General features: G+C 37.8%; 1 protein-coding gene across 1 annotated transcript in view; it reads left to right on the forward strand.

Annotated features, from left to right (window-relative positions):
- Positions 1 to 21022, forward strand: part of mtnr1bb (melatonin receptor 1Bb) — a 37377-nt gene extending 16355 nt beyond the window's left edge. Inside the window, exons 2-4 of the mRNA XM_072375444.1 lie at positions 13628 to 13746; positions 13862 to 14206; positions 14712 to 21022. Coding sequence (XP_072231545.1) covers positions 13628 to 13746; positions 13862 to 14206; positions 14712 to 15134 — 887 coding nt within the window. The 3' untranslated portion in view covers positions 15135 to 21022. The remainder of the gene's footprint in view (positions 1 to 13627; positions 13747 to 13861; positions 14207 to 14711) is intronic.
- Positions 21023 to 27800: the final 6778 nt, after the last annotated feature.

Raw genomic sequence — 27800 nt, forward strand, 5'->3', positions numbered from 1 at the left:
TATTTACAGAGCAGTTCAGCCCCTTCAAGACCAAACCTGCTTTTTTGACATGCAGGTCAGACTTTTGTGAAGTGTCAAGTAAAGTATGCAAGAGTATCCGTAAAAGTGCAGTAGGGTCCCTGTGATGAAATGTCTTGAGCGCTGGTTTGATTCATAATGTATGTGCAGAATTCTGCATCTGCAGAAAGTGGAGCCCCCCAAGGTAGTTCCACGAAGGTGTTATAATGAGTAAAATAGCACATCTGCGGCGCCTGCAGTTGTCCTTAAGTGCTTATAATTGGGCCCCTAGTGCTTAGTAAGCTTACATGCTAAACTACACATTAGATTATTAGCTCATGTTATATTAAGACCATGGGGACCTGATAAAATTACTCTATAACGGTGATATGCAGATGGGAATTATTTTTTTTTCACTCTCCACTTTAACATTAAATAGGATGTACCATTAAATACCAATTAATCATGAAATACAATGTACCACCAGCTGCTTATCTCACCTGCTCCAAAGCCCTACTTTAATCTTTGATATTATCTCAGTGCAGTGCTCCATCACTGAGGTAAGAGTAATGCGGAGATGTAAGAACCAATTTGATCCCCCTGTGTGACCTCTGCAAATTAGTGTGTGTGGCTTGTGTGTTGGATGAACTTAAACTTTCCAGCACCAAGTCCTTGAAACTTCTGACGCTTCATCAGTGATTGCCCTGATCAATACGACATTTTCACTGCAATGAAGGCTTTTAACTGCCGGATTTCACAGATGTGTTCTCATCTTGCCAATAGATCTCTCCATCTTGCATGCTCAGTTTCATTATCTCTTTCCATCTCTTTAATCACATCCAAGTTAAATTCAAAATTCTGCCCTCGCGAGCAGGGCCGACCCTACATCACAGTTCCTTTTCAACAATGCAGATATATATTTTTTGCGATCGACCAAGTTTTGCTGGCACCGCAATACATTGAAAGTAAAAGTATTTCTTTTTTGGTACTTACACGTAAGAAAAAACTATGTTAGCATTCAACAGCAAGTTGTCTTTCCTGGATTAGTGACAGAATACACTGTCAACTGTTTTTTATGGAAAAAACTGTTTTTAAATATAGTTTTCAAATTGTTCTTTGTTCAAGCACTTGTGTACTTAGATCACTCAAAAACTACTTACAAGTTCAAATAGAATGCACCGTCACGCTGCCTTCCAGTTAATTTGGAATAGCTGTATTTATGTCTCATCTGAAATACCAGTTTTCCACTTATAAATAGTCTTTATCAACATTCAAGTTAGAGTTTTTGCCCTTTATTGCATTTCTTTCCACAAGGTATAAGATGCTTAAGTGCCAGCATTTGCCATTTTTACCCATCTGTAGAAAGTCAAGCCACCAGTTACTAGTAAATGGATACTTGAAGGAGCAGTTAGGTCTCAGCGGGGCCAGGTTCACCCCTTGGCTCCACTCCTGGATGTGCTCATTGGTCCAATGTGTGTAATAATTTTATACTGTTTCTATTGCGAAACCTGTAAGAAAGCCAAATGATTCAGTTTTGTGCCTGATCTGCTAAGTTTGTATTCATATTTTTCAGTCTGATTTCCAAAATCCTTTCCCTCTACGTTCTGGTAATGATTTTTTCTGGCATTTACTGTAGGTAGTGGATCCAGTTCTCTTATGTAAGATCCCGTATGAAAGCTGGCGCTCTCTTATCGAGACAGTTTCCTCCAATTTGTGTTGTCTTTGACAAATCATGAGAAAAAAATTGGCAGCTGCTGTTTTGGGGGGATTTTCACATGGATTCTGTCACATTGCACATTCACAATACCTCACAGTTGACATCACATCTACTGTGTAGCACAGAGAAGAGATATTAATCCTGTTTTTTTTTTCCTTTCAGTGCAGTCCATCATCAAGCAATGCACTGTATGTATATGTACTATGCAAGCTTTACTGTTTTATTTCAAAATCATTATTGCTTTTTTTTTTACATAACAGCTTTTGTAATATTGACACAAATAATTACATTAACCAAATAAATTATTTTTGTATTTTGTGATGTTGTGGTTGCAGCCTTATATCAGATAACCATGGAACTAGATATTACATGGAACCCTTTTTCTTCTGGAAACATTATGTGGTCAAATGTAGTGAGTCCTACTGGACTTTATTGATTATCTACTTCTATTTGTTGGATTTACAGACAATCTATGAAGGTGTAGTTTTGCTAAAGAACTGAATTGGCAAGATACTCATAGTGCAGAGGCTGACTGTGCATATGTTTGTGAATTTCATCTATTCTGCTTCAAATACTACACAAAAAAACTAAAAAGCAGTATGATTTAAATGGTTCATGTTCTTGGAACCCATTCTGCATCACAGCGCGGGCATTACACATAAAAACGCTTTACACGAGCGTTCCCGAGGGTTTTTGTTTGTGTGTGTGAAATAAAATCACCAGCTGTAAATCCTTGACTCACCCCTTCACCTGACAAGCTTTTTTATCATACCACAACAGTGTATCATAATTCCACTAGTGTTGTCCATATGCTGACTCTCTCGTGCAGAATGAGGCCCTGATAAATCCCATAGCACGTGCCTGAACACAAAACAGCCATATGCACTGGCAGCACTAATTATGCAACGGCCAGACACTGTTTGGAAGACTGATCTCTCATCACTGTGCTTTCAGTCGGTGGAGCAGTTCAGCCAAGCTGCAGTAAAAAAAAAAAGAGGTATTTCCATTTGATAAAGGTGACACAGTGCAGCACTCAAAACTGAAAACTTTTACTTCAAGACTTTCTCTATGATGCAAGTCCAACTCCATTTGCCCTCATGTATATGGTAATTAAGCCACATTCTCTCATTATCACATGATACAGAACCATCTGTCAGCTCAACACTTCACCTACTAAGATGTCCATGTTTTGGTATGCAAACAAATCTGTGATGCGCTCCAATATATTAGAGTTGATCATATATTTTCTTTTTTCTCATTGCCACCTCGATTATGTGTGGCTGTACATTATTATCAGCAACTGATCTAGATATCTTCAATCATCCACTCTTCTTATTTGTTACAGTTCTTTATTAAGAATTGCTACAGTGTGTGGAGGAAAATCCCAGTGAATTACAGTCCTAATTCCAAGAAGGTGTCTTTCTTCCAAACCAGACATAATGTTTTGAATAATTTATTGTATGTGCTGCTACATTTTAGAGGCATTTTATGCGCAAGTAAATAAAACCCATCTGCTCAAATGCACACACAGATGCACACTGCCACAGCTAGTAAACTAGTACTCAGCTAAATGCGGGATCGGTAACATAACATATATCATGAGATATACAGAAGATGAATGACTTTGATAGGTTAGCGTCAGTGTGACTTTTCGTTCAGAGCATGACAGCGAAAACAGCAGAAAGTTGGCCTGCAGATCCGTTTACTGAAACCTGCTATTGATTGTGGTTAAATATGCAAACCATCAGTGCTCCAAGGGGCAAACAGAGCATTTATTTGCATAATGAAATATTTATAAAACTGTGTGAAGACATTTAACTGTTTTTTGTTTTAAATGCACTCACATGAGACTCAGTATGTGGACTGGATTATTAAAGTGGCTCTTCAGTAAAGTGTTATGATCCATAAACTTAATAGATTGATATTACTGTTACCCTTGCTGCTGTCATTCATATAACTGCAAACTCGTCTTTAATGGGCATTGATGGTCTATTGTGTAGCCCTTTCTTTTCTCGACTTTATCCCCCTACGCCTTGTTTTCTGTCTTTGTGCATGACTGACCATGATTTAAGTTGTTCCCTCATTATGGAGGTGATTTACGCAGCAGTTACAGCTGGTGCGAATGTTTTCCTGAAAGTAGGGCTGCGCTGCAAGGCAGTAAATTGCCTCTCAGTTAATCGGCATATAGCATGAGGGTTGTCTTTTTTTTTTCTGCAGCCAGCATGTTTTGTGAACCTTAAAGCCTTGTAAGAGCAGCAAGTAAAGGGATACAAAAGCACATCAAGTTGTGTTTTCCAGAGGTTAGAATTGCATTAAAAGTGATTAACACATTCTTTAAAAAAAATAAAAAGAAATGAATAAAACAAAACAAAAAGACAACATTCCAAAAGAAACTGCAGCAATGTGAGAAAACATGCTTTCATTACTTTGATGATGTACATTAGAATTTAGTCTAATTGTATTGGATATGTTGCCACTGTGGTGACTATAATGATTACGTAAAAGTAGCTCAATTTATTAATGAGGCTTCATATTAAAAGTTGCACATATTGTTTACACTTTACATGTACATATATTTGATTTACTATACCTGTGCTACTCAAATCTAAAAACAATAAAAAAAATACCCTGTGAAAATCAATTATAAACCCTCTTTCTCAAATTAATCTCCAGTCTGTTTACATCGTTGCTAAATAGTCTGAATTTTTAGAGCATGATACATCAAAAGTTGACAGGAAAACAAAGTCAGTGATGGGAAAATTGATCACTTACTGGCATGGAGCAGAACACAGCTAACCAGTGCAGATGAACCACCACCTGAAGTAATAAGAAAAATGTCCACAGACAGTTTCATGAAAGTTACCTGTCTTCTGAGTTTCACTGAAGAGAATAAGTCAGCAGCATTCAGTGTGAGTGTGTCATCTGTCGGCAAAAGTTAGCTTCGTTAACATAGTGCCAAGCAAGCTGAAGAGGTTGGTTTATTTGGAAATTAACTATACACTATGTCCACATTTACAAAAACGTCTTAACCAGACACAGCAGAAACAACCACAGAAATTTTGCTGGCATCACATTTCACTGTCAGAAACAACCCGTGCATCAGATAAAAGCAGGCCTGTGTATGGTAATATCAGTGTGTAAAAACTGATCGCTGTCAGAGTCCTGTGATTTAAAGACTGAAGACCCTTCCTATCACAGTAGGGGATCACTCCTGAAAGCGGACTAGCAGTCTGAAGTTTTCTATCTTAGAAAACAGCTAAAAAAGTGCCCACCTTCAACCTGACCAAGGTTAATTTCTGACTGTAAACAGGGATTTCGCCCGCCCGAATACTCACATTTTCACCTAGTAGTGAACAGCACGCCAGATGTTTTGAGAACAGGGCTTCATGGATGTTTCCACTTGCATCACCACAGGCTGCTAATTTAGACATCAAAGCAGAGATTTGAGCGCATATTTTCATATATGGCTGACATCAAAGATTACTGGTGTTTTCACACATAAACACCAGAGATTTTAAGGAAAATTGCAGACAAATTGTGCAGGATTTTTTCCAGAGTTCATATCGATACATATGCCTCAGCAGGAGGCTTTTGACCGGAGATTGGCTCTTACAACAGGAAATGCAAGGGAGGGGTGTGGGGACATGTGTCTAAGGCACACAGGAGGCAGGACTTGATGCAGAAATTTCGCTGTGGCAATGAGTGATGGTTATAGAATAGTTAGAGGCTCCTGTTTGCATTCTTATTATTGCTGCATGTATCTGAATGTATCTATACCAGTGAGCAGAGAGTGGAAATCATAATACAATTCAGAAGAAAAAAAGAGAACTTTACTCAGTAAGCACGCCAGCTCATTTGCACATTTGCAGTAAATGCTCTGGAAGATTTACCGCAACATTCACATCTTGTCTCATTTGCTGGTTCTCTATAGATTCTAGGTGACTGGGTGGAAAATCTTTGTGAGAAGTCCAGAGATAATACTGCTGACATTTGAGTAAGCATATGCCACTCTTTCAGAACATCTCCAGCATGCCTCTAACATCTCTATTTCAGGACTCCTGTGCACGTGCTGTGCATGCGTCAAAAGGGCTGAGGACCAGATTCAAGATCCATTTGATTTAGAATCTTCAACAGAAAAGTTAACCTTGTGAGAAAAGGAGTGAGCAAAGCTCTGAATGGACTGTGAGTGTCCTACCATCTCGTGCCAGTATTTTAAAGAAACGGTTTATCTCTTCCGTGTAAGTTGTTATCTAAACCAGTTCTTTACTCTGGTTTACATAAAGATTCTCCCTTTGACAGCAAATCTTTTTTGAAAAAAAATTAAGTCTCACTTGCTTTGAAATCGACTAAAAAAATCTAAATGTCTATCCAAAATATATATAAATTCCCTCACACACTCACACTCTATCTGTCCCTCCCCCTTTTCCGTTCTATTCTTTCTTGCTTAACTTGACCAGACTGGATGAAATGGGGTTACTGCTAATTTTTCCTTTTTTGTTTTTTGTGATCTATACCATTTCAAATTGATTCCTGTATCATTTTACCAAAAATGTATTTTCATCTGAATACAGTTCTTTGTAGTGTTTTTTGTTTTATTACCTTAGGAGAGCTGTGCATAAACAAATGCCTTCAAACATCAATGAACTGAATCTATGATTAGGTTATCTGCTAAAGGTGGTTCTACAAGCTACTGAACCATAGGGTGTACTTAGTTATTCATGCACATTATTTTGTCATTATGTCATGATACATGTCTGTGCATATTACAGTAGTAAAATGAACCTTCAATAGGCATTTATGCAGTGAAAGGAATGATAAGACTTGATAGAAGGGCTCTTTTGCAGAGTTGTGAATTAAAATCAAATCAAATCAATTGGGTGTGCCTTGAGATTTTGGCTTGCCCTTTGGTGTGCCTCGGGCACAAAAAGTCTGAAAAGTACTGATTTACTTAGTAAACAATCTGTGACAGTCAATTATGAAGAGAATCGACTGAGGAAAAAAAGAGACCTGAGGGAGGCAGCTTTATTGCAAGGCTCCCACACTTTTATACAAGGAGTGATTTTGGCTCAGTGACACTTCCAGGTCAGGAAGTCTGCACAGGTCAGAGGTGCAGGTGCCTTAAACTTATTTTCATTAAGTTAGAGCAAAGCACAGAGGCTCTTCTGAAATTATAAGCTTGGGCCATTTGCCAACATATTTACCATGGTCATTTTTCCATGCTTAAAATACCCTAATGCAACCTCACAAGGTAATGTGAACAATGACTTTGCATCACCTCAATGCAGCGGAGGTTCTAACATAGAGGGTAATATTTAAAAAGCTTACCTTGTCCTGCACCACAACAAGACGTTATCCAGAAAGGTGCTTGTAGTACACTTTCAGGTATCTCCACTAGTTAACTGGTGGTTTTTGCCAACCAGCAACAAACAAATAGAAAAATGTTGCCCTTAAAACTTTCATAGTTCACTATGTCTCACTTCTGTTTTAGCATCTGTAATTAAAAGTCCTGAAAAACTGTGTTACCTGTACCTGTAACAACTCACCCCCACCACATCAGCACTTTACACTGCATTAGGCAGAGGCTCAACATTATTGTAGTAAGGTTAAAATTCTGCTCTGGTCTTCTGCTGGCTGGATGCATTAAGTGTCTGATTTTGACCTCAGTGACTGTGCTTTGCTTTCACCCTCCTACTGGCACTCAGTGTCAATTTATTCTAAGTATGTGACGACAGAATTGATAGGACACAGAGGGGTTTCATAAAGCCCTTTTTTTAGAGTAGAACACAAAGAAAAGATGCAGACCTCAGATAGAACTAATGCAACCAATCCCTGAAAAAAAACAACTTTTTACTCTATAATTGTATTTGTGAGTCAAGATTAAAGACTCTGTAATTGATCAACTGCCCATTTAAAGTGAATGTCATTGTTTGAAGTTTTTCAACTGGTTAGAATCCAGTGCCAATTTCCAGGTGAATTAAGATAGTCAAATCCAAAGGACTTGTCATATGATGAATTCTTCCACATTTTTAATTAAAATGTAACCTCAGGGATGTTTATACCAATTAACTTAAACCAGGCTGACTTCAGACAGAAATTACTGGAGGGTCAAATAAATGTGTGTGTCAAGCCAAGTACTTGGGAATAGAAAACTTGGTGAGCCATGGATAAAATACACATTGGGATGCAGTGTAGGCTATATTTGCCGCACAAGCTCTTGCTATTTATGTGTCTGAGGTGATAGCTGTTATCCAGTGACAGCATACCTATTCGGAACTGCGAGGACAGTCTCAAACTTTCCAAGTGTTTTGCTTCCGCTGTGAACTCCTTTAAACATATCATGAAGATAATAAAGAGCACTTCTGAGGTCATTTTCATTGTGGCAACCAGACACTCCACTGCCATTCATTTCATATTTGCAATATGGCCTGACCGCTACTTAGATGAAACAACAACCAACCTCTACAAAAAATAGTTGTGATATTCAAAATGAGCTCTCTTTGGTAAAGAATTCTAAGAACAGCTGAGTGAACTGAAAAATGAAGCGATGGAAGAGATGTAAAGTGGTCAGATGGATACTGATGTGGAGTGAGGGAGAACTTAATGCATGGACAGACATTGACACCATTGTTTATTGGTTTGTCTATCACACCATGAGAAAAGTAATAATATTCTTTTATTTTGTGTTCAGTCTCAACAGTGTGAGACTTCTGTTTTTGCTTCCTCCACTGCTAACAGTGCCATTCTTTGGGGACCTTTAATCTCCTTTTATATTTTGCCATTTTCCTAATTTTCCTTTGCCTTTTGGCAGCTGTGTTCATTATTCTCTACGGACTGAGTGACTCTTTATTTTTTATTTTTTGCTCTTTGTGTCTTGTTCTTTCTTTTTTCTTTCTTGTTTAACAGATTTAAGAAATGGCTTGAGGTGACAGCTTCATTATAAGATAAAATAGGAGCGTTGTTGAAAGTCCAAATCACATCATGTGGGAATTGCATTACATATCCATCTTAAATTAGACTGGCTTCCCACTTTTAGCATTTGCACATGAAAATGCACCTTTTGTAATGCCTGACCACTTTTCCTTCCACACTCCCTCTAGACCGTACAATCTATTTTTTGCTGCTGTTCCTTCCCTAAAAACAAATTTAAATGCAAACAAGGCAAATCTGCCTAGCATGTCCTCCCACAGGAAAGACATGAGAAAAAGCTAATGAGAGGAAAATCATTGCAATCTCTACCTCTGGGGAATGGCTTACAGACATGGAGGGAAAATGCACAAAGCCATTTTTTTGGTTCTAGTATTGTTCATTACAGTAATCATTCACGCATTCCTTTGTCAAAGAAGATTAAGTTTCAGTCAACGATTCCATATGCAATTATGAACACATGAATAACCATGTGAAAAGCTGTCCAAACTTCAGTCTTAGAAAAATCCAGTCCATTCATTAGGCAGAAAAAGAAGGAAAAACAAGTAGCAGAGCAAAAAATTCTGTTTCTACTGTACTATGCAAATAGCTACTGCAGATTAAACTCAGCACTTCCTACTGTGTGCGTGCTTTCATCTGGAAATTTGGAAAAAAAAAAAAAGAAAAAAGATTAAGGTCTCCGAACAGTTGGTTGCCCAAATTATACACTTTCCTTGGGGGTTCTGGATGAGTTAAGTTGTAGTGTAATCTAACTAAAGTTAACATAGTTCTAAACCCTGAAACAAGATTAAAATGTTTGGGCTTAGACTCTCATTTATGAATAATTATGAAGTGTGATCATCATCACAATCCATGGCTTAGCAAACAGATGGTTAAAAAATTCTCGCTGGTATGTCAGCATGCATCTCCGTGTACTTTCCACATATTAGACACTTGTTTGCTTCTTTGTAAAATGTGTGCTGCTTCCTATCAAGCTGACTACACTAAAGAAACTAAAGCAGCTCTAAAGCAGACTATAGCTCTCTTGAAATTTACAGGAGGCAAATGGTCAGTATAAAAGCAGTCCATATGTGGAAATGGCTTCTAATGCAGTCCCCAGTGTGGTCAGAGATAATTGAAAAAGCTAATGTCAAGCACAAAAAGAAATTCTTAACTCTGTTGTTTGTTTATTTGTTTTCATGCTCTATCCTGGAAAAATTGCTTTCCAACTTACAGCCACATCCACTATAACAGCCCAAATGACTCACTAAATGTGCCGCGCTTGCAGCCACAGCTTACACAGAAATGATCTAGCTAAACTACAGCACCTTATCCCACGGAGTGTCATTGCATTTCTTCTTTAATGGACAAATTCACATACAAAATGGGACAAAAGTAGAACCTTAAAACACAAGTGTGCTACTGTAACATCACTTATGTATCTAACTGTATATTTCTAGCTCTTTAGCATGCCTGGTTAAAAGCCTGTTATGTGTTTTAGATATTTTTTATAGTAAAATCACTCAGTGAATGAAACAAGAAACACATTTGATTAAACAGTGCTTTATTAAAACAAACACTTTGACAACTCTGAATTTATACATAAGATGGCCCCAAAAAAGCCTAATAGCAGCTGTATATCTAAAGAAGAGCTTGTGTGATTCTTATTTCTCATTTGGGCAGAGCTGTGGATCATGGTCTGATTTTTTTAGGTAACACATTTCATATTTGTGCACCTTTCTGAAAGAAAAAAAGGATTTCGTAAGCTCTGTAATAATACGCTGAATACTTTATAAATACAAGTGCTGCAGCTGAACTCTAACTGTTCAAAATGCACCCTCTGTGAAATGTATGAATTGGACATAATGTAGATAATCACCAGAAAAGCTTTATTCAGGGTCAGTTCTGGCTGCCAATTTATATATATATATATATATATAAAATGGTTACAAAGACAGCTGGGTAACCATTTTATGTTAATTTCTACATTTTAACACATTGCCTTCATGAATATGACTAAATTGACCTAATTTTCTTTGTAATCTGTCCAGAGCTAAATTTTGAAAAAAGGCCTTGATTGCTGAGTGACAGTTTTGGAACATAAAGAATCCCATATAAAATGTTTCATCTGATGATTTAAAGCGTGAACATAAATTCTGAGAAAAGTTTCTTATCCATGTTTCATATCAAGTTGCTCCTATTGCACGTGAACGCCCAGTTGATTTTGGAAAAAAAAACAATAATAAGCAAGTTTGACTGTTCTACATGCTAGTTTGTAATTTAAAGAAAATTAAGACATTTCCTCAGCATAGAAAGTGCAAGATATTTGAAAAGGCTAGTCCTTTTTTATTTTGGTGTTTTGAGTATATAAAGTACAGTGTGAGTCTCAAAACTCTCTCCAGAATAAAGTACCATGGTAAGATTATTCCAAAAGCATTATTTTCTTGCTCTCCATCATTTCACGGCATACATCTGTGTATAACTCTTGCTCAGTGGTTAATATGCGTCTTTCTTCTTTGCCTAATTCAATTATTGATGTAGGACATGCATCCCCCTACACACAAAGTCATTACTAAGGAACACTAATCTCCCAAGACCAAAGAGATAATTTTTTCTCCATCACGTTTAGGGGACCACAGGGGTTTTAAAAGATACAGTACGTCACCCCCCCTTTCACGCACATATCCAATTTATATTCAAATGCACCGGAAAGAATGAGCAGAATTTGATTACAAAGTCTTATAAAAATATGATTGATGTCACCATGGTGCATTTGCCATAAACAAACACTTATGCAGCTGTCAACAGAATTTATTGTGGGTTGTAGCTGGTAAAAGTATGCTGTCAGACCCCCCCCCCCCCTAAAAAAACTTTGAGTTATTAAAGATAATTGTGGTAAGTGATTACCACACCAATAGTCGAATTCCCCTGTGAATATCAATGTGTAACAATCTCTGTGATCTTTCTGTTACTTTAACGGAAAACTCCTCACGTTACTTTGTACAAGCATCTGTTCTTTAGCTGACAAAAGTACTAAAAAACTGAATTTAGACCAAACGCAGCAATAAAGTTACACTGCGAAGTGGTCTCAATCAGAGGCCTGATGTCATTTTATGAGGAAAAAAAAATGAGTAATTTGCTTTAAAGCCTAATAGTTTCTTCTCCTTGTTTGTTTTTTGTACTGTAACTTGCATTACTCTGCACAGTGGCATGGAAAGTTGAGTTTAGTTATGGTTGGATTCAACCTGGCTGATTCATTGAACCACCATCCTGGTAACAGTATATATGCCATGCCTCAATACCAGTTATTGAGTGGAATATGTCCAACATCACAATGCTGTGGATTGAGTGGAAAAAAAAAGTTTCTGCAGCTTCTCACCTTGTCGGTGGGAGGCAATCATACATTCAAGTATAGCCAAAATAACTGCACACAGTTGTCTTCAAGTTACTTGAATGGTCATTTTATCACATGGTAATGCAGTTTTTAATTTTTTTCTTATTCTAATCTTGCAGTATGGAACATGTAAGACGTAAAATACAATCCAAAATATCAAATCTGTCAAATTAAAAGGGTATATGTAATAAAAATCATTGAGTATAAGCATGCTGATGGGTAAAATATGATACATATTTTAGAAGTAACTCATATATTTCAGGGTCTGGCAAACCATGAACAGGTTAATACATTCTTACACAGTTCTGGGCAAAAACTTAAGAGCTGAAACTGGGTAAATAAGGAATTGAAAAGATCTAACGGACAACAGTAACTTTAAAAGCCCAATGTATAAAGGCCTCTTAATGCTACTGCATGCAATTAGGAAACTTATCTCTAGCAGGCACCAAGGACCCACTTAATCTTTCTATTAACGATAAGGGCATGATTACCTGAACAGAATACAAGAACTGTTCAATCCACTACAGACACTTTGGAGAGGGTGTTCTTCGTATTTCAGAATAGCTCTCAGTTTTATTCATGTTCCTTTCTCTAACATAACCTCCAAAGAACCTGGAGGTGTGCCAGTGATAGAGCCTGCTTTTGTTGATCAAGTTATCCATCTTCTCCCTGTCCTTTGCTGTACTGCATCCTCCCCCAACAAACACAGTGACGAGGGCATACACACGTGTGGACGAGTTGCCAGCATGTGCCACATGGGTATTGTGCACACCTGTATAAAAATTATTAGATGTCCCAGAGCAGCTGATAGATGAGCAACATATGGATGAAGTGGTTCAAATCAAGAAGAATGAGGGCAGTTTTTTTGTGATTTGCTTTTATCAAGCTCATACTATACTTATACTAAGCAAAGCTTTGTGTCATTTGATGTGAGGCACCAACTGGATTTTGTGAACTGAGTATGTTTTGGATTAAGCTATGAAGCAGCAAGATGAAAAAGGACCCGCATGCCCCAAGTGCTGTGTCCACACGCTTGTCCTTCTCCTCTGTCAAAACCGGGACTCTGCCAGTCCTGATAAAACTTTGTCTGGGGCGAGGCAATTGGCTGTCGGGCAGAGGCTACAAACCTTTTGTAATCGTGGCCTTCTCTGCCAACAATCACACCAAGCTGGACATGCTGAGATAGGCACACTGAAAATTGCATCCCATGCACAGGTCTAGTATTTGCTCGGTTTGGACAATGCACAGCATGAGACAAAAGCATTGAAAAAGGCTTCCAACCAGGGTTATGTGCTTTTATTCTCAAAGGCTATAAACAATAATGTAAGTCTGTGGCTAAATACCTGATAAAGTATGATGTGTTGTACAATTTTGTGGAAGCGCTTGATTGTCAATAAAGCTAATGACTGAGTATGTGCAGGGAAATCGATGTGCTTTGAGATGATGAGGGGTGAAATCAACACAGTCATTACGTACATTAGAGGATAAATTCAGTGTTAATGGAACATCATAATTATGGTGTCTGGCATAACAAGACATGATTCATCTGAGGGTCAGAGATATTTCTAAACATATCTAAGAGAAGTCACTTCGTCTCTATGTGTCTCCCTCTCCAGGTAATGTATTTGTGGTGAGTTTGGCATTTGCTGACCTAGTGGTAGCCTTCTACCCCTATCCCCTGGTCCTCTATGCTCTCTTCCATGACGGATGGGGACTGGGAAACACACAATGCATGGTAAGACCACATCACTTACTGACTTGTTTTCTTCACTTTACAATTGCTGCAATATATAAGCCCTCTCCCAACATAGTTTGACACAAACTCTCCACTCTCTTCCTTTCTGTTTCAGGTCAGTGGTTTCCTCATGGGGCTGAGTGTAATCGGTTCCATTTTCAACATCACTGGGATCGCGGTGAACAGATACTGCTATATCTGTCACTCGTTCTCTTACAGCAAACTGTACAGCTATCGCAACACTTTTCTGTTTGTTGCCTTAATTTGGGTGCTCACAGTCGTGGCCATTGTCCCGAATTTCTTTGTTGGTTCTCTGCGCTATGACCCACGGGTCTACTCCTGCACCTTCGCCCAGAATGTCAGCAGTTCTTACACAGTGGCTGTTGTGGTGATTCACTTTCTGGTTCCCATTGCAGTAGTTACTTTTTGTTATCTACGCATTTGGGTTCTTGTGATTCAGGTAGGTCTCCTGACTCTCTGCATGGTTGTTTTGGTCTTGAATTGTATACCAGTAACCATGGCACCAGTTTCAACTGATACAGAACACCATCCAAATTGGACCTTTAATTAAGAAAACACTGTCATTACAGTTTTTGAAAGTCTGTTCTCTTATAAAAGACCAATTACTGGATGAATGTAATCTTTTAAATGCCAGAAGACAGTAACAAAATATCTTCTCTGTAAAATCCCTTCTGAAATGCAGCTTTTAGTTATTACTAATAAGCACAGGTCTAAATTGAATACTGAAAGCTGCAAAACATTGGCAAAATTAGGGCCATTGCCAATTTCAGATGATACATTTACCAATCAGATGGATTAACCGCATCCCTAGAAGGACTTTTGTCTGGATATTTGTGTGTTTCTGTGCGTGTTTCTTTCTATTTCTGTAGAAATAGGCGGAGAGAAAAACCTAATGACATAATCTACAGTCTTAATTTCTATCGTGTATCTTCTACCATGTCCAGGTGCGGCGTAAAGTGAAGACTGAAGAGAGCCCTCGCCTCAGACCAAGTGACCTGCGGAATTTCATCACCATGTTTGTGGTATTTGTGCTGTTTGCTATCTGCTGGGCCCCACTTAACTTGATAGGCTTAGCGGTGGCAATAGATCCAACCCGTGTGGCTCCCCGCATCCCAGAGTGGCTTTTTGTGGTGAGCTACTTCATGGCCTACTTCAATAGCTGTCTGAATGCTATCATCTATGGTTTACTAAACAGGAATTTCAGGAACGAGTACAAACGCATTGTCACCTCCGTCTGGGTGACCCGGCTATTTGTGACGGAAACATCAAGAGCCGCAACAGAAGGGAGGAGCATGAGGAGCAAGCAGTCGCTGCCTCCGCCACTCAACAACAATGAGTCAATCAGAGATCGAGTAAACAAAGAATGAAAGCTAGATTATTGAGTCTGTCAAATGGTAATTCCTGTTTTATGTGATATCCAGGCAGTTGTGCAGCTAAAGAGTAACAATTAACAGATGAAACTGAAAGACATGGCTTTGTTTTTTCTACTTTACAGATGGGATATGAGCAACAACTTATATGTGAGTTTTTGAACATTTTTCAAAGAAACTTTTAAAATGCTGATTTTTTTTTCTTCGAAATTGCGATTTGCCTCAACAGAGAAAACCCTTTAGAGGTGTTAAGTCTAGGGAGAACTAAGCTATGCATTACAGTTTCATGTTGTTATTATTAATCTGAATGGTACATTATTATTACATTTAAAATGTGATATCCTTTAATGTCTGCAGCTGTAGACTCTTTCATACGTTTCACAAAACTTGGGTAACCACCACTAGTAGACACACACCTCTCTTTAGTAACTTCAGAAGCCTCAAATACTTCAACTCGCCTCACCTGAATGCTGTAGCTTAGTAAAGAAGGAGATATTGTTCTGTCGATGGTTTATAGTATCAGAGTTTTACATGGTGGCAGTAACATGGTCAGATTTACACACCTAACCTGAATGCTGCAGTAGTGTACACTTTATACTGCCTAATCTGACCTTCTTGCACTGAGAAGAACAAGAAACAGAAACTTAGTAATGACCATAGTAAATTCATTCAGGATGATAGTTTACTTATGGTTGAAATTAATCAAATCAAAACTAGCACCAAACCATGTAATAGGTGCTAATGTTTAAAGTCTCTTTTAGTTTTTAAAATTCATGTACATTTGATGTAGCATGTGGAGGATGCCTACTTGGCTGCTTTTCCATAAGCCTAGACACCACCAAAACTTCCCAGCTGCTGCAGCTTGGCCATTATGTAACTTTTCTGCAATATCACTTCATTACTTATACTTTTATAGTACATGATGAAGACATCCCCAGCGGTGGACAGTAATCTGGTACAGTTACAAGTACATGATTTTGGTGAAACTTTACAATTATTTAGTTTCATTAAACTAATTCACAAGTTACTGTATATAGGCTTCAAGTTCATGCATAGTTTCTACCCTCTAGAGCAACATTGAAACTCCATAACTCCAAAGATGGAAGAAGGCAGAGTCAGGTTGAACATTTAAACAAATACTTCGTTCAGTCCCCATCCTCCCCCCTGGTGTTCACCCAAAGATGATGGATTCCTGAAAACTGGAATCACTGAATTATTTTTATTTTTTTTACCAACTTCACCTTCCCATTTATTACCTTTAGAGCATGCTCCAGTTAACAAATTCAGACTTAATAACTGCAGTAAGGTACAACGATATTACCCAATTCTGAAAATGGCAGCTCTGAGTGCATTTTACCACTTTACGTATTTCACAGTGCTGTTCTTTTTACATCGAAGATCAGGGTATTTCCTCCAGCACAGGCGGACATCTACAGAGCAGGACAGACCAGGGAGAGAGACTTCACACAAGTACAGCAGATGTCCATACACTGATGTCAACAATTTAACAAAATCACAATGCAATAAATATTTTCAGTTTCACCAAATAGCCAAGTGCAGCTGCATGGGGACGATTCTTTATGCACACTAACACTTTGCTATGCAATTTCAAACAAAGTAGGTGTCACAGTCTAACAGTCAGTCATGTCAGAAAATGATATCTGGTCAAGTCTCCATCTCCCTTGTGCAACTGTATAGTAAGATGTCACAGCACACCACTGATTGATTATAAATGGTGCAAACGATGATGGTCTCCGACCTGTATGATAATGAAAGAGATTCTATTGCCATCTCAGTTTGAATACATTCACTCCCCAGAAAAAGTAAATAGATTAACCAAATCTCCAGACTGGGCTCCTCTGCCTTCTACATCATATGGTACACAGTATGCGTTACCTTCATTCTGAAATACTTATGCAAATCGTTAGCTTTTAATTTCGTAGATGAGTAGTTTTTTGTTGATTACTGAAGCAGATGATTTATTTGTCAAGAAAAAAAAATTTTGCAGGGACACATTTTGATGCTTTCACTGTGGATATGAAAACAAAGAAAAACAAACAGAACTTGTAGGGAGTCGGTCACTTAGTTGTATTAAATTTGTCAAATTAGTGACATCCATTGCCTCTTTACTGGGGAGCGTTTCAAACAGTGTGGATTGTTGAGCTCATATCTGTGTTCCCATCTCAGGGTGCCTATCGAACATTTTGTTGTTATACACACTTGTCCTAAACATTTGCAGTTGATGGGCTGCCAAATGTGGGAGTCTGAAGACATTTTAAAGGGATATTTTGTAAATTACTGTCCGTGTGTTTTTTTAACTGTGGTATAATGTTATTGGAGATGTATTCAAAATGTGCATTTTATATATTTGAAACTCAATTACCCCATGCAAACAATTGTTTGTTCTTAGATAGTGCTGAACCTATCTTCCCTACTAACTCGCTATATTCGCAAAGTGCATCTAAAACAAACTCTTGCATATTTGGCACAAACGTTGCATTGCAGCAAATACACTCGTTTTACAGTGTACTGTGATGAACTCAAATCGCACAAATCAAATATCCTCGACCTGCAAGACAAGCTGTTCATTCAAATGTTCGTGTCTTGTTTTGTTTTTAAGGTTTTTTTTTTTATAACATCTAAATTCCTTTTGCAGCACATTTGTGTGCTCTAAAACAGGGTACAATGTGCAAAGCCATAGGTCAAGAATGGTACTCAAAATCACACAAAAAAAATTCATAGGGCGGGACAATTGTAAAAGCATTGCAAGTTGAGGTGGAATGTTTGGAAGCAGATGACATTTGTGGTGCAGAAAAAGGCAGAAAGCAGATAGGTTGAGTCTTTTGTTGATAAGATGGGGCTTAGAGGGACTCAACATCAAAAGTAACAATGCACTCTTCAAAAACAAGAAGTTTCTGAGGTTCATGTCTCAATGAATAAAACAGTGGCAATGTCTGCACGTCATTGGAAGGATGAGAGTGCTGAATAACAAAAAGGTAAACAGCGATGCTACTATGGTACATGGGAAACTAATGTCGAAACATCTGGAGGATGTTTTAGATGCACTTGGAGGAAAAAAAGACTTTAGTTCAAACCAAAGAAACGTGTACAGGTAAAGGTGTTAATGTGTACATACACTTCGTCATGATGTGGCAGGGGAAAACCTAAACACCACCTTTGCTCCCTTAATGTCGTTTTTTTTTTCTTTTTTTTTTCAAAAACACTGCCTTACGGTTAATACAACAGTGTCAAAGTTGAAAACATGACGGCAAGTGCCATAGTTTGTAATTGTCATCAGCCCATTCAGCAAAGCTGGTTTGCCTCCATACTTCGTCTTTTTATGTATTCAGGACAACTGTCGTTTGAAGATACTCTCTGCATTATTGCGCAGTGGTTTGTGTGCAGACCTCTGGCATGAAACACAATTGATGAAAGAGAAGAACAAATATCATCTTTTTCCAACTTGTTTGTTTTCTACATGCCCCATAGTAAAGTTGCGTCTTTATGTTCATTTCTGTTCCATTTAGTTTGTCTGCATCCTCACTTTGGGCCCATTTCTCCATGTCACCAAATAGCTTCCTCTTCACTGTTTTTTTCAGTGGGATTGACATGTTCTATCCCATCATAAACAGTAAAGCACAACCTCACAGCTTTACCTTTTCTACATTGACCACTCTGCTGCAGTTTCAAGCTGGGCTTAAAAACTTTCTGATAAGGTAATGATTATTTTTGGACAAGTCTTGGCATTTCAGTTGTTGGAATAGTCCTTAGAGAAAAAAAAACAAAGCATGTCCTGGGGTTTGATTGCTGTCCTGGAGTACGCTTACACCGAATGAGATGCAGCAGCAAAGCGTTCAGCGAGTTTTTCACAACAAATGACGCCACTGGTGTGGCTGCACTGGGACTGTAAATGAATCAAAACTAATTTTAATTTCCGACAAAAAAAAAAAAGAAGCAAACTTGAGCTTAATCCTACAAATGGATAAATGAAAATATGTTTTTGAATATCCTTACTAAGGGTGTAAATGTGTTTCTGCTAAGATGCTAAGAAAGAAAAAAAAACATAGCTAACAAGCAAGCTGTAAATGCTGGAAGGTGAAAGCTAATGTTTCTCTGTACAACTAATCCTTACGAGGGCTCCCCTCAAAAAGACGAGACACCCTGTGTCTGCCTATTAAAATTCTTTTACAGTCTCTCAGACACCATCCCAAAAAAATTCAGCTCGCTACATTTGTCCGTGAAATAATTCCCAGTTAATTTGGACTTTCTTATTTCTGCTCTGTGATTTGGGTTTTGGAGAAAAAGTAGCACTTTGTTTTGCATTTCGCATCGCTTGTGGACTTGTTTGTCTCCATAAACACAGTTGGTTTGATTGTATTGTTCAAATAAATGGATTTTCTAATTACATGACACCCCGCAGAACACAAGATACTCTGTCAGGGGTTTAAATTTAATAAGATTAAGTCAGTAAGGAGTTCAGAGAGTTGCTCATCAACGGTATGAAACACAGAAAGGCATTGTAACCACTGTTACTATTTTTCAATACGTAGACCAGGCCAGCAGGTAAAGGAGAAAAACAATTTAAATATCCTCCACTTACATATGCCTCCCCCACCCCCACTCTTCTTAGCATCATGACACTTACTTGATGAATTTTTCCTCATATAGTTTTTATAGGCCGCCGGGGTAGTCACATGGTTGACATGTTGGCTATGAAGCATTGCTGTTCATGTCCTTTATTTTAATCCAGATGGACTTGCTATACAGCATGCAGTTTCTCTCCTTTTTCTTTCTTTCTGTGTGTGTGTGCGTGTGTGTGTGTATGTGCGCGCGTCACTAACAGATTATTTAACAGCATGACTACACCAGATGACAACTAAAGACGTAGAAGGGTACAACTCTGATCAAATTACAGGCAACGTACCTTCACCGAGATTAAAATTAATTGATAAGCCTCGGGAGCCTAGCTGAATGCGTTGCTGACAGAGGGATGGCATACAAAGTGAATATTGGGTGTTTATTTACCTCCTGTAGTGTTTACAAAAAAATAAAAATAAAACTAATCTACTCGACACTATTCAAGGCTGCGACTACAAAAGTTTTAATGAAAACAGCATTAAGACATTTGCAAAGCACAAGTGCTTCTTTCCTGATGAATATGTACACTCTGTGGCCACTTAATTGTCTGCAGCTCATTAGACGCAGGTAGCACTTTCTGTTTGCCTGCAATCTCTTAGGCATGAATTGAATCATACGCTTGAAAATGTTTCATAACATTCTGCTCATGCTGACCTGATGCTGTTACAGAAAATCCATGCAAAAGATGTGGTATTTATAAACGAGTGTGTAACTTGTTAAATGTGGCAATTGAGTGTGTATCTTAAGTGTCATAAATGGCTTTCGTGAAAAAAAAAGAAAATATTTGTAATGCTTTATTACTTTTCTTTTTTTCTTTTTGGTGTAAGCAAGCATCAGAATAAACAAGAGTATTAAAATGTTGAAAATTGAAGTTGCATTTTAGGCATTTAGCCACTTGACTTCTCGTGTCATGATAAATGTCTTCTGTTCCTGAGGCTGTATGAATGTGCATGCTTGTCTGATTTTATTTATGGCTGATGCTCACTGACAAGAATTCACTAATGGGGGCAGGCCAGGATGATGCCTAGGGATGGTCTGAGTAACCAAAGGGAAATCTGTGGAATGTAATGGAATTTAAAATTTCAACAGTCAAAAGGCTCGGTTTGGAATGCTGACTCTCATTTGAATGAACTGCGTGTGTAAAGATATACATTATCTGTACAGTTCTACTGAGACACTGTGTTATGGAAAATAAAATCGATATATGTTGTTGGATTTGCTCACACTTGCATCTGTAAAACCAGCCCATGCAGAATAATAAAACTTTGTTGCTGTCTTTTCCAACATCTCGTTCCTTTTTTATACCAGGATGTGTGGTGAAAAGGTTTCTTAAAGACCTGAATTCACAAAGACTTTTCTTTCAGTAGACTGAGGTAATTTCCTGTTGAGGAGGTATTCTTTTTAAAAGTCAGAATTGGCTTGATTTGGAGCTGAAGAGCTTTTGTCAGCTACTGGTGTACTTTGAATACGCTGATGTCTTGGGAGTACCTCTCTTTTAACATGTGGGGATAGGGGAGTTTGCTCTGGAATAGATATTGTTGTGGAAACAGTTGAACAGTGTAAAGGGTAAAAATGCATAGAATTCACCTCTAATTTTTTGTGGGTGTTGTTTTCTTAAACCCAAATTCCTTTCTTAAGATTTGCAGTGTTTTCAATCAATTTAGGATCACACAGTAAACATTACTTATGTTGTCTTACATCAGCGGGCGGTGTGATAGGAAAGAGCTGCCAGCACTCTAGGACATGCACGCAGATTAGATTTTAGCAGAGGGCAGGACATGGACAAGTGGCTGGAGGTGATCCAGCACAGGAGGTAAAGATGATGATTAAGAAAGAAGGGAGTGGTTAACAGAAGCCGCCACTTGTCCGTGATGAATAATTGCAGGGGATGATATCCAGATGCTGGTCTTGACTTATCCTTATAATCAAACTCAGTGCACAGATCACCACTCCAATAAGGATATTGCAGGGAAGGACAATTGCTTTCTTCAAAAGAATAAAAAGGAAAAAAAATACACCCAGTGCATAATATTTCCTCTTGTATTACTATTTCATAAATGCAACATTGTCATTTCTGGGAAAACTGAACATTCCACTTCGCATGGGTGACTACAAACATAAATATGTTTTTCTTTATTAAAAGGGAAACCACAATAGTGCCACAGATTAGACAGTCAGCTGAAATTTAAGTTATTAGCTAATGATAATTTTGTTCCACTACTGACTCTCTGTTGAAACAGTTTGCCCTCTCTTGTGGTATCTTTTGGCAGGCGGCCTCAGTGAATATCATAACAAGATCAGCAAAGAGTTTCATATGTTGACCCAATGTCTCCCAGCAACCACACAATTATCACACCAGGCTTAAGTGGCTGGTTAGTGTTTGCCTTCAATAATTTGAATTTGCATTGCATGCGCTCAAAGGGGGCTTCAATTGTACTTAATGGATGGATTAACAAAGATAATCCATGTATTAGATTAACTTTGTCAATCCACCTAAATGATAAACACTATTTCATTTTAAAAAAGAGATTATAGGGTAGTGTTTTATGAATTTAGAAAGCCTTTACTATCTCATTATCATAGATATTAATGTGTGCTGTAAATACTGCATAATGTATCCCTCTACTGTCATCCACAGTGTCATTTACTTCTAATTGGAGAAACTGTCTTCGAAAATTGTATTTGCAGAGACATCGGCTATAGAAACTATCACGAGGGGGGATATGCTCCAGATGACTGTAAACAAGTGCTTTAAACCCATGTGCTTTTTTGACTTATGGACCCCTTCACATTTAAGACATGAACAGCATGCCAGCTACTACCCTGTTGAGAAAGATTCGGCAGGCCTTTAGAAAGGAGAGGGATCAAAGGATTGGCTTCTTTTTATGTTTAGTAATAATACATTTATGTGCATGCTGACTGAAAGATCTTAGCAATGCTAAGATCTTGTAAAGTTGTATTTTCTATTATTAAGTATGACAACAGTGGTTGGAATGATATTTTCTGACACCTTTCATGGAACCCTGATATATGTAACATCAACCTGCATCATTCTGTGTCTCGTTCTGTGTTCTTTTGTTACTTTGGCAATTGGCAGTTTCCTGGGTTGTATGATCTTATTTCAGAACTTTAGCAAAGCAAGAGAACTTTAGCCTTTTAACTTTTGAGAACTTTAGTGAAGCTATACAATATTTACAATAAATAAAAAATGTAAGCCCAAGTCCACTTTTGTCCACTGAATGGTATTAAGGTTCATATTTTACTTTATAAAACACATTTCAAAGTTGCAGGCAGACTTAGAAACTGGATGGGAAAACCGGACGACCCAATCGAGTATAATAAATAGAAATCCAAAATAAAAAGTAAATCTTTACTCAAGCTGGATTATATGCCTGGTCAAAGCAGTGCATCTTTGCCAAGGATTTAAAAATGGCCAATCTTTAGTGGCTGATCTGATTAAAAGGGGTAATCTGTTCCAAAACTGAGGAGGTAGCAACTGAAAATGCACTTTGCTCCTTTATTTTTTTCACGTGTTTTGAAACCACAAGGACAAGAATATGCAGGGTGCATTGGGAAAAGCCGAATTAAGGATGTACTGTATGTCAAACGATAAAACTTTGAATCCATTGTATTGTTCCATTGTAGAGTTTAAATAGTCCAGCATAGATTCAATATAAGCACGAAAAACAACTTACATTTGTTAAATACAGGATTACATGTAAGCAATTACAAAGCTGACCTAAACTAAACTGATCCGTTTGTGTCATCTTAATATGTTGGATGACCAACAAATACAGCTGTAGCTTTGCTGCTTTTTTGAGGTTTAGCAAATTTAAGGACATACTACAAGCAGCTTTCCAACATAACTGCCTTTGGTAAACTATTGGTCTTTTGTTAGAATTTCAGTCAGCTGCTACAGTGTTAAGCTGCACAGCATGTGTTTGAAGAGACCGACCCACCAGTGAGCAGGAGCTCACAATCAAATGTATGCCCTTTTGTTCACACCAGCAAGAGATAACTATTATTACAACAAACTACTTTGTTCCTCCAGACATTGTTCTTTGTAATGATGCTTGCCTGGTAACCTTGTAAGTCTTCAAAGTCAGAGTAAAAATATATTCTTGAAGCAAGAGATGGTTCATGAAAATGAGCAAGTAAAGAAATAACTTCCAAATATGCTGATTTATAACTGCCTGGCCCAGATTACAGTCTGTGCCCTGCTTCCAATGAGCTCCACATTTGCAACTGAAGTGCATCAATCATCATACTGGCATCAGTGACCCACAAACCTTTAAATTACTGTACTTTGTAACGTCCAGAAGTAGAAGCAGCAAGAGTAAGCTGTCTGCTCTTTGCTGAGGACCATGGGAACCTGAAACGCAGCTGATAACTGCTAAGACCGCCAATATTGTCCTGTAGTTGTCATGACAACAGACATTGAAGGCATGAGCTTTGCTTTGTCATCATTAACATTCCTGAACAAACTGACATCGTAAAGCAGCCAAATTGTCATCCTCCTCTGAAACTGGCGCAGTGTTCAGCTGCAGCGATTAGGTATTCCAATTTTCATTGGCATTTCAGACTGTTTTCTCGCAGCATAATACTCAAAGTCAGTGGTTTCAGCCGCCATCTAATACCATCAATGTTACTCCTGGACACACTGGAGGTGTTGCTGTGTATGTGAGGTGAGCTAAAACCTTGACTGTTTTGTCCATTAGATAATTAATGATTCAATTTATACATGTAACTCAGTACTGTATAGTTAATTAACCTATGTTGTCCCTTTATGCTACTCAGGTATTATGCATTCAGGTATTTTGTCACCTTGTAAACAGAAAGTGCTCTGAAGTCTGGAGGTTAAGCAAGGTAGATGTTGTTTTTAGAATCCTGTGGGCTACGCTCCATTTTCCTGATATCTCTGATGTTCCGTGAACAAATACTAACGATGTTCTGAGTGTTTTTTATCACCAGCTGCAGAGCCCTCCTGCTTTGATCATTGACCGGTCTTTATGAGGCAACAATCCATTAACAATAACTTGTAGGGGAGTGGAGGTTGTCTATGAATTTCACCAAGGTGCATTATTTAAATTACATAGTCCAGTCACAAGCAAGTCAGGTGAAGCTCAGGGAGCTCTTATTTCAGCTTGTCACTCTGAGAGTGAATGTGATTATCTGAGGTAGAAGTATAAATCATGCGTATAATAGTTTAAAACAGGGGGTAAACACTTACCTAATTTGAAAAAGGCGAAATTCTCATGTGGTTAGAATAAGAATGGCAAAAGGAATAATGTACTTTGTATATAGTGCCTTTAGGTTCTGCAAAGCCCTTCACAAAGTGTTTCTCAAGTACCCATTCATACACACTCACACAGTCTTTCTTATTCTGAGGTATGCTCTCTTAATATCTATCACTTTTGTTTTAAGCGATCACCCATAAATGAGAGCTTCGAGCCCAATGACACATTCAGTGTCTTTCCCAGTGCCGTTTGAAGGAGCACTGGATCGAGTGTTGTCCCAAAGATTCAACCCAAACTAACTGCTTAGATTACAGATCTACTCAACTTTTTTTTACCATTTTTTATAGGGTAATCATGTGGTTGAAAACATTGGCTGTGTAGCTTTACATAGATATTCAAATGTGTGTAGACACATCCAAGCTTGTGCAGCTGTCAGATTTTAGGATAGCAACTTCCATTTGCTGTGGACACCCAGCCAGGGAATAAAATCAACAATAAAGAACTGGCATGCATCAGAGTGGGGCTGCATTGTGATGGACAAGCTGCTACTCAAAGCCAGCACTTTATTGGAACTTCTACGTACAAAACACCAAGATAGCATCAGCCAAATCATTAACCCGAGAGATGGTGTTTTGCCTCACGAAGATCGGGTTGTCATCACCGTGCCATCCTGATCCGGACAAGGCCCACCAGGCCTCATGTGTTGATGTCTGCCTTCTGTTGTAGAATCTTAAAAACTTTTTGAATATAGAATGTTATAAGAGTTGCAATGTATGATGTAAAATGCATAGTAACGTAAATCTTGGAAGTTATTAAAATGTATAGATAAGTGTTTTGTTATCAGTGAACTCAGCAAGGAAAGTTTGAGTCTTTTGCAGATTACTAACTTTATCTTAAATAGATGTTGGCAAGAAGAACATAATTGATTGAATAGGCTTTAATTCATTCCTTGCCCTTTTGCCTTCTGCAGCCTTTTTCAGATTAACTCAAATGTTAAGCTTTTTAAGTAGTATGTGTGAAGGGCATTTAGTATTTCTACATGCGTATTTTTTTTTTTGGGGGGGGGGTGTTCTTCCCATCTTTTGCTTTTCTTTCTAACCCCTGTGCAAGAGAAAATTCTAGAAAAGGATATTAGGACTGGAATTGATGTGGTAGGTTTAACCTGGCAGCCTGTTGTAATTTAACTGGGAGTAATAGCAATTCTGCTGTTGCAGTGGTCGGTTTAATGGTCAATAAATTAACTGCCTGTCCACAGTATCCGCTTTGCAGTATATGCAATTGAATATAAAGATTATTGTAGTTTATATGTGTGTATAATATAGTAAATTGTAGTTAATATTTTATCAATGTGTACACTTTCTGAAAGACTGAATCGAAATCCTTCTACTGTCTGTTGTCAAAATGCCAAAAATGTTTCTGTCTGAAGGTTGTGACTAAGATGCTAATAATTCTAAAACCGTCTTCAAGCTGGCAGCAGAGAAAAATCTACACTGCAATTTCATCTTTAAGGGGAGATTAGTCTCACCATCAGATCAACTGTGGAATACAGTCACAAATCTGTATGAGTCGTCGTGTTGAATAATGACCAAACATTAGTGTGTTTGTCATGATTAGCTCATAAACTGTCGTCAAGGTCAATGAATCCTCGACTTCAAGTGGATGCATGTGCCACTTTTAAAGGGGACGGATGCACAAACAACTGTCACCAAAATGGAGTGTTGAAAGCGTTTTGTTGTGTCAAGAATTATGTTTTTTTTTTAATTGTGACAGTGATATAAGACAAATAACATACATGTTATCACATTCAGTTATTACAACTCAAATTCAAATTTCTCGTATCTTGTGACATACGGTCCCTCGTTCAACGTTTATCACATTTTTATGGGTTATTTTTTAGCTAGTACTGATTCATACTGTAGGGAATTCTTGTGAATGTGGCTGTTACATAATGCAATAACAACAAAAATGTATAAGTATGTTAACACTCCATAAGAATTTAATGAAAATACAAACACCTATTTGAGAAGCCTATTTGATTTATTCTTATTTTCTATTGTTTTTCTCTCTTTTTTAATGTATACTCATGTATACAACTCGAGGCAAAACATTAGTGTAACTCTGCAATAATGCAGAATCATATATACAGTTGTTGAAGGAACATTTGCTGCCATCCACATTTATTTTCAGGGAAACTTTAGCTTTTTTCAGCAAGACAATGTCAGACATGGCAGCATGACTCTGAGTTACATTATGTTTTTAATCATCAGAGCCGCAGCTATTTATTTCTTCAGCTACCAATCGCTGACAGTGCTCTTACAAAAGTTGCTTATATGACACACTGGTAAACATGCACATGTCCAGACTTTATTAATACTTGTTGCTGCTGTTGAATTCAAAATGAGATAAAAATTCAAAATCACTGTTCCATTTTCAGTCAAATGTAGGATTTACTTATGCACTTTACACAGAATAACATTTTGTTTTGAACTACATATTACACAGCATTTTTTTGTGTAGCTGGATACTAATTTGACATGGTTATTTACATGATATATATTTTGAAATACCCATTAATTTTACATCTAACAAGTTTTTTAAGTTAAAACATCCACTAGATAATTGCAGTTGCTTTGTCTTCTTTATATCAATTCATTGCAATTATTCAGCAATGAACAAAGTGGAGAGTAATTATGATAGTTTATTTTTTTTTTCATTTATTATGCAGGCATGCTAAGTGCCGGTGGGATGAAGCCATGAAACAATCTTGACATCTGCACAGCCAGCAATG

Source organism: Leuresthes tenuis, unplaced genomic scaffold, assembly GCF_036924035.1.
Source record: "Leuresthes tenuis unplaced genomic scaffold, fLeuTen1.0.hap1 SCAF_21, whole genome shotgun sequence".
In the NCBI taxonomy this organism is placed as follows: Eukaryota; Metazoa; Chordata; class Actinopteri; order Atheriniformes; family Atherinopsidae; genus Leuresthes; species Leuresthes tenuis.